The following is a 12,095-nucleotide window of genomic DNA, read 5'->3' as shown; positions in this document are numbered from 1 at the left end:
ACCTTGGGCATTACAGTGAATATCCTTTTTTCTGCACACAGTTAGATGCATATGGCAAAAGAAAACTTCTACCCATCAAGCTATCATGCTTTCTGGAAAAACAAAGGGAATTAACCAAAAAGAAATTTTTTTTCATTTTTAGAAGGAAAATTAAGAGAAAAGGAAATTAATAATAATACCAAAACTGTATGTATTTAAGGCCTCTATCCCCAGTCCTGTCACGCTTCATTACAAATGCTGATTTAAAAAGAAAGGAAACTGAAATCATGTTTTACAGGTATGTGTGGCAGGGGACAGGGGAGATGTGAAGATGTGGTGTCATGTTGCAATTGCGTAATTAAAAACTGGCACTTATTACTCTCATTAGATATACTCAATTATGCCAGTTAAATGCTATTTTCTAGAACTGAAGGACTTCACACCATCTGTAAGTGACAGATAACCAGACCTAGAGAGCCACAGATGTAACATTCAGAAGAGCCTGATATCCTCCACATACTACACACGGAGCAGAACTCAAACCCTCAGAGATGGCCCCAGTGTAAAGGAGTGTGCTGGGTGGGCGTGGCTGAGCTTTGGTAGCAGTGGGGATACAGCGGTGGCTTCTGTGAGAAGCTGCTGGAAGTTTCCTCCATGTCCAGCAGAGCCAATCCCTGGTGGCTTCAACACACATGTGTCACTGGCCTAGGCTGGGCCAGTCAGAAACAGTGATAACATTGCTGTGATAAGAGATTTCAGGGGAGGGGAAGTGATTGCACAAATGTAACTGCAGCCAAAAAAAAAACCAAAAACATGAGAGGAAGAACTCTGCAGACACCAAGGTCAGTGGAGAAGGAGGGGCAGCAGATGCTCCAGACTCCAGGGCTGAAATTCCTCTGCAGCCTCTGGTGCAAAGCATGGTGAGGCAGCCATGCCCCTGCAGACCCTGGAGATCCACAGGGATGCAAGAGATCCACCTGCAGCCCATGCCGGAGCAGGTGGATGTAACTTTGATCACAGGGCAACTTTTTACATCAACAGGCCTTCCAAAGTCAGATAGACTCCATCTCTCTAACAAGGGCAAAAACGATTCTAGCCCATGAGCTGGCAGGGCTGATTGAGAGGACTTTAAACAATGTTTGAATAGGGAAGGGGATGCAAATGGGCTCTCCAGAGATAAGCCATAGGTGGCAAGCCAGAGTCAGGGGTGAAATCAGCAGTCCAGCTGATGTGCATGTGCACTAGAGTGGGCAGCATGGGTGACAAGCAAGAGAAGTTGGAAGCCATTGTACAGAAGGGAAGCTAAGATGTCACCCATGGAAACATGGAGGGGTGACTTGCATGACTGGAGTGCTGCAATGGATGGTTACTTGCTCTTCAGAAGAGACGGGCAAGAGTAGGGGTGGCTCTGTATATTAGGGTCCCGGCTCCTTACTCACTCGGGAGGTCCTTGAGGACTGGAGGCTGGCCAGTGTGGCACCCATCCGTAAGAAGGGCTGAAAGGAGGGACTGGGAAACTATAGGCTGGTCAGCCTGACCTCAGAACCTGTCAAGGTAATGTCTCGGGGTTTCTGCAGTCACCCTGTGTTGGAAAGTCTCTTTTTCCCAGCCCCAAGATCGAAGGAGTCAGGATTCTTCAGCTGTGGTTCTCAAGGCTGTTTATTCTTTGTTATCTTTAACATTCTTTCCCTGACCTGCTGAGATCTGCTCAGCAGGTCAGACAGAGGCACACTGACCACCAAGTTGACACCAAGTCGAATGTGTGTTGATCTGCTAGAGGGTAGGAGGGCTCTCCAGAGAGACCTGGACAGGCTGGATAGATGGACTGAATCCAGTGGTTTGAGTGCGCCAGGTCCTGCACTTTGGCCAAAACAAGCTCCTGCAGTGCAACAGGCTGAGGTCAGAGTGTCTGGACAGAGGCCAGAAGAAGGGGCTGACAGAGTACTGAACATGAGCTAACAGTGAGTTCTAGTGGCCAAGAAGGCCAGGGCATCCCAGCCTGTATCAGCACCAGAGTGGCCAGCAGAACCAGGGCAGCGACTGTCCCCCTGCACTCAGCACAGGTGATGCCACACCTTGAGTGCTGTGTCCGGTTCTGGGACACTCAGTTCAGGAAGGTCATTCAGTTGCTCAAAAGTGTCCAGAGAAAGGCAAGGCTGGTGAAGGGTCCAAAGCACAAGTGCTTCAAGGAGCAGCTGAGGGAGCTGGGGTTGTTCTGCCTGGAAAAAATTATTGCTCTCCACAATTATTAAAAAAGGAGGGTACAGCCAGGTGGGACTTGGTTCCTTTTCCCAGACAACCAGTGACTGGACAAGAGGACATAAGCTGCACCAGGGGAGGTTTAGGTTGAACATTAGGAAGAATTTCTTCACAGAAAGAGTGACTGGACATTGGAATAGGCTGCTGACGGAGGTGGTGGAGTTACCACCTCTAGAGGTGTTTAGGGAAAGACTGGATGTGGCACTTGGTGATATAGTCTAGCAGACTGTAGATTGCGTTAGGTCATAGCTTAGGCTCGATGATCTCAGATGTTTTTTCCAACCTAGTTAATTCTGTGATGCCTGAGGAGGCTGTGAACTCATGGGAGGCCCGTGGAGACAGGAGCCCCCACCGGAGCAGCCTGTCCTTGGAGAACTGCACCCTGTGGAAGAGTGACCCAGGCTGTGGCAGTTTGGGGAGGGACTCACATTGCAGCAGGTCACTGAGAGCTGCTGCTTGTGAGATGGACTCACATCAGAGAAGTTCATGGAGAAGTGTCTCCCACAGTGCAGGAGGGAAAGGTCCCCTCTCCCTGAGCAGCAGGAGAAACAACTTGTGATGAACTGACCATAACCCATAACCTATTTCCCATTTCTCTGTGCCATTGAAGGAGTAGGTAGAGTTGGGAAAAACAGAGGGGTGGGGAGGAAAGCATTTTTAAGGTCTTATTTTACTTCTCGTTATCCTGCTCTGATTTTTTAGTAATAAATTCTATTACTGTCTCAGATTGCACCTTTTTTTCCCATGATGGTGTTTGGTGTGTGATCTCTCCTGGTCTTTAGTTCAATTCATGGACCCTTCATTACATTTTCTCTCCCCTGTGAAAGGTCTAGCTCTGGAGAAAAGTGAGGGAAAATCTTTGGCTGATGCCAGGCATCCAGTCAGGATCAACACCCTACAAGAAGCACCACTCTTCTTCTAAGACTCAGCATCTTTCTCTATTTAAAAGATTATACAAACCATTGAAAAGTATATATACACTGCTTGTGTTTCAGTTTGCTGAGCCTCCAGTGCACATGCAGAGGCCAAATCATTTGAGAAAAATAAGTTAAATCCTTGCCACTTTCTCATCACATTTTTTTTTAATTCATCGGGAAAATTGCCTAATTAAAAAAGAAAAGGTGTGTCTTGAGTCTTTCTCAAACATGTTTCAAATGTGCAGCCTTAGTGCTCTGCTGTGGAAACTATTTCCAAAAATAAGGACAGATCTTCTAAATCCACGTTGACATCCATTAAGCAGATGAGCTGAGAAGCCCTGAAGTGCATTAAGATTTTGACTTCAGTGACAAGTTGGGTTTCAGGTGGTCTATTACTACATAAGCAAGAGAGATCAAGGCAACAACCCCCATGGCCTCTGAACTTGTGAATTACCATCCTAACACCAGCTCACTCTAGAGAAAACAGTGACCAAGGATCATGCAGAACCTCCTTTCCACAGTGAGAAGCAGAAATATTTTCCACAGAATTTCTCCTTTAGTGTGGAAACCCAGGGTACCGGGAATATTTCTCTGTCTGCTCTGGGGTGCCCTGACCCCCAGAGGAGCGCTGACTTTGACCCTCATTCATGGAGGAAGTTTCCTACACTTCAAGATAGACTAGAATCCACAGAAGTGTGAAATAGATTATAGAGAGTAGTGTAGGTGTATCACTTGGTGAGAAATTCAGGGTTTGGGATTTTTACTATGTTGTGGATGGAAGCAAGACGGAGGGCACAGGGCATCATCCTGGGTTTCTTCTTCATGCTTCTTCTTCCTTCTTCTTTGTGGGTTTGGGTGGCATTTTGTAATTGGGCAGAAACATCTGCATTGTGGGCTCTGTGGGATCAGTTATTGGGTTAAAAGGGAAAATAATCTAGGTGCCAGTTCTTAATTGGATAATTTAGTCTTAAAAGACCTTGTAACAAGAGATTGTTAGCCATTTTGTGCCTGCTAATGAAAAGCTGCCCAACTCACAGTAGTGAGACTGTTTCACTGATAAGAAATAAACACTTGAGTCTGAACATGATCTACCATCTCAAGTGCCTTCAATCCAGACCCAGAGAAGCCAATATTTTAGCAATAATATTTCAGAGTGCCTTGACATCCAAAGGCAGACACTGATTTTATTTCAAAAGCATAGCTATGAAAATGGTTGTTAATTAAAACAAGAGAAATGAAAGCAAGTGTCAGGGAAGGTACAATGTTGACTGACAATATTCTTAGTTGCCCTTAGCAGTGTTATAAAATGCAGTGACAGGCAAGAACACAGCATCATTGTTTGCCCAAGGCACTCCTGGCCTCCAAACATGCAGTTTGCACAAATTTTCAGACTACTACAGGGTTTTTTTCTATGATATCATAGACGTAGTGATAACTTCAAATAGATAATTCTCCACTTTCATTTTCTGAAAATAGTTTCACATGTTAAACCACAGAGTAAGTCAAGGATTACAGTCAAACCCAACCAGGGAAGGTTGGGCCCCAGGCAGGACAGAAATGAAGCATCAGTAATCTGAGGGGATAACTCTTAAATTTTCTTGCTGCAAGTGATGTCTAAATCCTGAATAGTATGTTAAACTGGTTTCACAGAAATCAAACCTTTACCCCATAGACACAAAGCTTCGTGTACTGAACAGATGATATTTTTCACATCAGCTTTTTCTATGGAAGAGTAGGAAAAGCAGTTCTTTTTAAGACCTGTAAGTCTCTCTGATGTCTCTAAGATGCTTCATTAAAGATTTATTCCTATAAAGCTTTTAAAAAGACTGCATTGACCATAATCCATATGAGGCATTAACCACAGGGTTAATCAATGTTCTGAAACAAAGAGTAGTATCGCAATGTGATAGAATGTCTTACTTAATTTCATTATTTAAATGGGGACCACAGACACCCATCAGATTTCCACCCAGCCGAAGAAGTGACAGAGCAGCTCTGACATCCTTAGGCACAGACAATGACAGAAATGCAAAACACTATTACTCTCACTCAGTTGACTGTACATACAGCTGCAAAGTACAGATGGTTTTTAAGTCAAAGGGTGACAATATTATTAATTTATTTTCAAAACATCTTAAGAACAACCAGGAAAAATATGATTGTCATGTGAACACAGCAGCACTAAAAAAAAGGCAAAGCAAAAGTCTACCAAGAAGCCTCTAGAAGAAATAGAAGACTAGTAGGACTAGAAGAACTAGTCCTCAAGGTTTCACAACTGTCCTCTCTAAAATGCTAATGAACACTCTTCTACTTGAATTTCACCAATCATTGCAATTCAAGAAAAAAGAAAAATAACTCCAGCCAATCTAGAGCATCACCTAGAATCCGACCCTCTGCTTTGGTCATGAAGCAAATTCTCAGAGATGGGTTGCATGGCTGCACTTCACTTGCTCATTTCAGGAGCATTTTCTGTATTTTGTTATTGTGTAAGACATATGGCAGAGATGAAGCAAAGCTTCCCAAATAACAACATTGAGAAACTATTAAGATGATCAGATACAAAAACATGTTGAATAAATGATGCCTCTAATTATTTCTCCTTTTTAAGTTCTTAATGGTATTAGTTTTTATAAAAGACTGTAACACATTTTTCACACAACTTCACTTGAAAAATTTATTTGAAATATCCCAGCAAAGACTAAAACATACTCACAGCACAACAACCATCAGTGAGCGAATTCTTGGTGCTTTATATTTCAATCAAACTTATCCTGGGAGGATATACAGGTTTTTTAAAAGCCAATTAATTTAGACTCTTGAATGAGAAAGGACTATACAATCGTACTCAGGATCATAAAAGGTAAAATGTTCTTCCAAGGACAAACAGTAGCAAATATTGAAAATCCATTGACTTCCTGGTTTACGACCTGCTCACTCAGCTGTACAGTTCCAGTATTTCATCCAAGATAAATAGCTATAAAATAACAGCATGCCCCAGCTGTTCTATACAAACTACAAATGCACCATTCAGCAGAACATAACCTGTTTCTGAAACTTTCAGTGTGAGGCCAGTGACAATGGGATCCCCACGCTGTGAAGTGACTTGTGAGCACAAGCACACGCAGTGCTTGGGGAAAGAATCAACCCAGAGCCAAGGCAGCAGGTGCTGAGGCACCCGGTGCTCCTGCAGCACGCAGCCAGCAGTCAGCAGCGTGCCTGCTCTCCAGCAAGGTGGCAAAGCACACACACAGTCCTGCACAGGTGCTGGTACTGAGCTCAAAAGAGCTACTTTCCTGCATTTCCCCCACCACGTACACTTCTTGTGTCCAGAGCAACAGAATATTCACAATGGCCAGTAGGAAGGACAGAGCTCCCATTCATTAAGCACAGCTAAGCTGTTGTACAACTCTGTTTTCGCAACAAAATTTTCAAAATTCCAACATAAGCAGCAAGAATTCTTACCCTCCAGAGCAGCTGTACTTGAAAAATATGCATATATTGCACCTCTGTATCAGCTTAAGATCTGTCACTACTTTGAAAAGATTGTCTTATTTGTGATCCTAAAGATACACCCAAGAGAAAAATAAGTGAGACTATGCATAAACGTCTTGAAATAGTCAGGCCTGAATTAAACATTCCAGATTATTTGGGAAGGGAAAAAAGGGGAAGGGAAGGAAAGAAAAAAGAAAGCAAAAGAGGGGAAGGGAAGGGAAGGGAAGGGAAGGGAAGGGAAGGGAAGGGAAGGGAAGGGAAGGGAAGGGAAGGGAAGGGAAGGGAAGGGAAGGGAAGGGAAGGGAAGGGAAGGGAAGGGAAGGGAAGGGAAGGGAAGGGAAGGGAAGGGAAGGGAAGGGAAGGGAAGGGAAGGGAAGGGAAGGGAAGGGAAGGGAAGGGAAGGGAAGGGAAGGGAAGGGAAGGGAAGGGAAGGGAAGGGAAGGGAAGGGAAGGGAAGGGAAGGGAAGGGAAGGGAAGGGAAGGGAAGGGAAGGGAAGGGAAGGGAAGGGAAGGGAAGGGAAGGGAAGGGAAGGGAAGGGAAGGGAAGGGAAGGGAAGGGAAGGGAAGGGAAGGGAAGGGAAGGGAAGGGAAGGGAAGGGAAGGGAAGGGAACTTATCCCTGCCAGGGAAAGAACCAGGGTAAATTTTGCCCAGTCATTTCACCATTGCTTCATTTTTTGCAAGTTCTTGTATATCATAATTACTTGTCTGTATGTTATAGAAGACTTCCTTTAAACTGCTTTAAAAATCTATAGGTATCACAGTACAAAGAAGATCAGTATTGCAAATGCCAGCCAATGCTAATTTTATCAGAAATAGTGAGAACCGTACCCTAGAAAACAATCTGCCTTTTCTTGAACTTATTGGCAAAGCACATTAAATGCACAGACAAAAAAGGATCAAAAAAAAAAAAAAAAAAGAAAGAGCCCAAAACAAAACAAAATAAAACAAAACAAAAAATACCTGGTGAGCTCTTCTTTAATCTTCAAGGGTTCATGTGGATAGAATTTCACTCTAAAGCACATGGTATATGGTGGATGAGCTGAAACATTATAAAGAAAAAACATGAGAACCATAGAAAACAAACATTGCTTAAGCCACTCTGAAGGAGCGACCTTAAAGTCACTTACTAATGGTTAGTTTAGGCAGAGATTCAAACAGGGGCAGTATTGTATATGCTTTATTTTGGGGTGGTCTTTTTTGGCAAATGATAAGCAGTAAGCAATGATAATACTACAAAATTGAAGAAACCATTTAGGTAATGAAACTAAAGACAGTAGAAGCATTTCTGTTCCCAATATTTAATAAGATTATAGTACCCAACTCTGAGCAATGATATCAATGCCAGGCCTGATGTACAATCCTTCCAATACAAAAGAAAGAGGGGAAAAAGAAAGGAGAAAGGAGAAAGAGGAAAGAATCACAATAACAGGAAATATTTCAATTTTGCAATCAGTGCCTCTCAGGCACTTTGATTTAGAGCAAAGTGCAGATCTACAATATTCTAGTTAGTTTTAATATATTTTGGTCTTGGTATATTCTCAATGTACACGGGCAATTTTAAATTTCCAAAACCTTGAAAAGATTGGGCTTTTATGGCAGGGAAAGGGAAAGCAGAAGAAAAGGGCAAGAAAAAATTACAGAGAAAATGGAAGACATTACCAGGTGAAATCATTAATTTCTTTTTTAAATTGTAAATAGTAACAGTAATTAGTAAGCTACTAGAACATTTTACTGTACCATCTTCTTAAGCTAACCAGTTAAAAGATTTGTATAAACTTCGTGTGGTGATTAGTTCAACAATCATGATACTCTTCAAGCTTCTCTGACTGCAGTATCTACGTGTATGCTGCAGTGTTTTAGAAACACATGCCTAGATATCACACAGTTCCATGTGATGTACAACAGCAATAGAAAATAAAAATTAGTTAAATCTTTTGTTAGGGTTGTCATCTTTTGGATAAAATATTCCTTTATCTTCTTGACTTGAAGATAAAGGAATATTTTCCTCTTTTAAAATCTCACATTGTACTTATTTTAAGTACAGTCAGTTTCCACAAAAACTGCTGATTTAATTTTGTTTTCCTTGTTTAAATAACCATTCATTTAAGACACAAGGAGGAATTTCAGAAGGAGTGGGAATGGAAATATGAAAAATACAGGAAAAGAAAAAAAGCAAGTAATCAATAATAAATAGAAATTAAGGGGAAACTAAGAAAAAAAAATAAGCCTTTGTTGTTCTCTAGAGATGGCTTGAACTTTCACAGTTTTCCTATCTGGAGAAGCTGTCTGAAAGCTAGAGAAACACTCAGACTGTTTTCTGTGGGCTTTGCTGTCCTAGATATGACTGCAGCATTGTCTTACAGTGACTGCAAAACAGAAGACATTGTTATGTCTTAACTGCCCTGCAACAGCAAAGTAGAAGGTAAAGTGAATTCACTGTCCCAGAAAGGAAAGCATCCATGCAGAAACTCACTAAGGAGTCATGTTGCCTGGACACAACAAAGGATAACTTAAGTAATCTTAAATGTTTCTGTCACTCCTCAATAGTCATGTTAAACTATTAAGGGAGGAAAATTTTGGAATACTGTTCCAGTTTAAAAATGTGACAGGAGAGACAACCTGTATTAAACAAGCAAGAGCTCTTCCCCTGGGGAAAACAAAGGAAAAAACCTCTCACTTTTAAATGTTTTGGCAGATTTAGAATTAGTTTGGAAATAGCGATGAAGATATAAGAATAGCTAATGCATATATCTTCAGGGCCATAGCAAATACAAGCCTACTGCAACACTCCAAAAATGTACTGAATTTCACCCAATTTTCCAGATGTCAATTAAAAAAAAAAAAAAAGGAAAATTTATCAGTGGTAAAAATAAATAAATAAATAAAGGTTCATTCTGGCTGTATATGGTAAACACATAAAAGTATCAGCTGCCCTATAGGCAAAGAGTATCACGGCGAGGAAATGATGGCATCCACTGCACTATAAAAATAGCCTACATTCATAGGAAAGGTTAAAGTAGGAAATGTTTTACTTGAGCAGAAGAACAGTATGTGACAGAAGTACACACCAATGCACAGGACATGCAGGGGATTTGTCAAGGCAGCTTAAAGCCTATTTCTCAAATCTTTTTCTAGACTCAAGCTCCTGTAACAATATTCCTCCTCAGCAGTGCAGCAATACTATACAAGTCTGCTGCAGCCTGCTAAGCCAAGATCCCTTCTCTATTGCTGTGCAAGAATGGAACAAAAACAACTTGCAATTTGAAATGGTAAAAAGAACATGAATCTATCCATCTAATTAATCTGTGGAGATAAAAAGGCTCCCTGCAATTACAGGAGAGCCTCTTTTCCTGTTCCTTATTCTCAGCTGGAAAACCAGCCTCAATGAACATTTGAATGGAGAAAAGGGAACTCCCAGAGATATCTACTTTACCCTCCATCTTCATTTTAAGGTAGATCACAAACCTAATGTTCTTCCAAACAGACATTTGAAGATATGTAAATGTTTAGCAAGGTCTTTTTCTCATACATTTTACCACACTGGGGAAACATGCATGAGGACTTCATGTTCTCTCTTTGATTTCTCATAGCAGAAACCAAGACAGGCACTGAATTTTATCAGCTCAAGAGATATGATTGTCAAGCCAGATAATTTCTCAATTCCTTGAAAGTAAAATTACTTTTGACCACTTCCATATTAAAGTGGAGACATTAACAACAAACCTTCCCAAAATAGAGCAGAATTGCAGAAGCACATTTCATCAACACAAAACTATCAAGTCACATAATCAGTTTTTTAGTAGCTTTTTCTTATAAGTCTTTTCTTTCAGAGGGTCCTTTATCTCTCAGATAAGAAGCAGCAGGCATAGCAAAATGCCTGAGGCTCTGTCAGAATTTCCTGCTATCTGAGTTCACTTTCTCACTAAAAACCATTCACAATTACAATGATTTCAAAGGACTTTATTGTGGAGAATAGTATCGAAAGCAAACTCCATTGAAGCAGAACCATTAATTTGCCAGTTTATATGCTAACAGTATATAAGAGGTGAAAGAAAAAGTACAAATAAAATCATTTAAATTATGTTAAATGCTGAAACAAGTCATGATCTAAATGCTCATGAAGGAGCTACACACAGAGCATAGTTTTCAAGGCAACTGGCTATATGTTGTTAAATTTTATTCCATTTACATTTAACTAAGATACAGTATTCTATGTACATCAAAAAGGAAGGATCTCCCTAAAGTACTCTCAAACCTACAACACCGTGACAAGAACAAAGAGGAATATGGGAGATGCCTCCCTTGGTAGAGAAATCAGTAAGTAAGGGACTGAGTCTCACATGAACTATTTTTAAGCACCCTACACAAAAGGCTCACACATTTGTATTACCATTTTCTTCATAGAAAGAATCTGAAAAAAGAATAAAATATTTATGTGTGCTGATTTTGGCTGGAGTAGTGTTAATTTTCTTTGCAGTGGCTTGTATGGTGCTGTGTTTTGCATTTGTGTTGAACAGGGTTGATAATACAGAGAAGTTTTTCGTACTGACATCCTGGTGAGGAGACTATGAGTGCATGGGAATTTGGGAGGAGACACAGACAGGATGGATGACCTCTGCTGACCAAAGGAATATGCCAGATGACATGTCATCATGTGCACTATATAAAGTAGGAGAAAGAAAGAGGAAGGGGAGACTTCTGGAGCAATTGTCTTCCCAAGTCACTGTTACCTACTGTCCTGCGGATGGTTGAACACCTGCCTGCCCATGGGAAGGGCTGAATGAATACCAAGTTTTGCTTTGCTTGTGTGTGCTTTTCCCTTCCATATTAATTTTCTTTGTCATAACCACGGGTTTTCCAGCTTTTACCCTTCTCTCTGAGATCCTGATGGTGGGGGACTGAGAGAGTGCCTGCATGAGGCCAGTTGCTAGCTGGGGTTAAACCACAACACTATGAAAGATGAAAATAGTTTTTAAAAGCTTTTGAAAAACTTGATTGAAATTTTACAAGTGTCAACCAAATAGATAAAGATGGAAGATTCTCAGCTGATGCTTTTTGGAAAGTTTGTTTTTCACAATTTCCTTTTCACCAAGCACAAATGTTATGTTCTATAATGCACAGCACTGTCAGTGTACATGAACATCTGTACATGAATTACACATGGATACTGAAATCCAAAAGCAGATGTTAAAATTATCTTCATAGTCCTGAGAATGCAACTTTGCAGAATACTTCCTTCATCTCTCCTTGTTGTTACATATTCTCTGAATTACAGATTCCTACAAAAAGTTAGCAAAATTTAAGAAACAAACAAGCAAGAAAAAATATTACACTCAAATATTCTTCATGTTCACTATCTCTGCAGAAGCATCTCTGGAAAACCATTAATACGTACATAGTTGTTTCCATATGCCTGTTTCCTTTCCAGGTGAATCAGCTCTTTATC

General features: G+C 40.9%; 1 protein-coding gene across 2 annotated transcripts in view; it reads right to left on the bottom strand.

Annotated features, from left to right (window-relative positions):
• The window catches only part of FRMD3 (FERM domain containing 3), a 130,287-nt gene that overhangs the window by 43,791 nt on the left and 74,401 nt on the right, over positions 1–12,095 (bottom strand). For both annotated transcript variants that reach the window (XM_058043702.1, XM_058043704.1), the window contains exon 4: positions 7,610–7,688. In XM_058043702.1, the coding sequence (XP_057899685.1) occupies positions 7,610–7,688 (79 nt within the window). The remainder of the gene's footprint in view (positions 1–7,609; positions 7,689–12,095) is intronic.

Source organism: Melospiza georgiana, chromosome Z (genome assembly GCF_028018845.1).
Source record: "Melospiza georgiana isolate bMelGeo1 chromosome Z, bMelGeo1.pri, whole genome shotgun sequence".
In the NCBI taxonomy this organism is placed as follows: Eukaryota; Metazoa; Chordata; class Aves; order Passeriformes; family Passerellidae; genus Melospiza; species Melospiza georgiana.
This window is presented reverse-complemented; position numbering and strand designations above follow the sequence as displayed.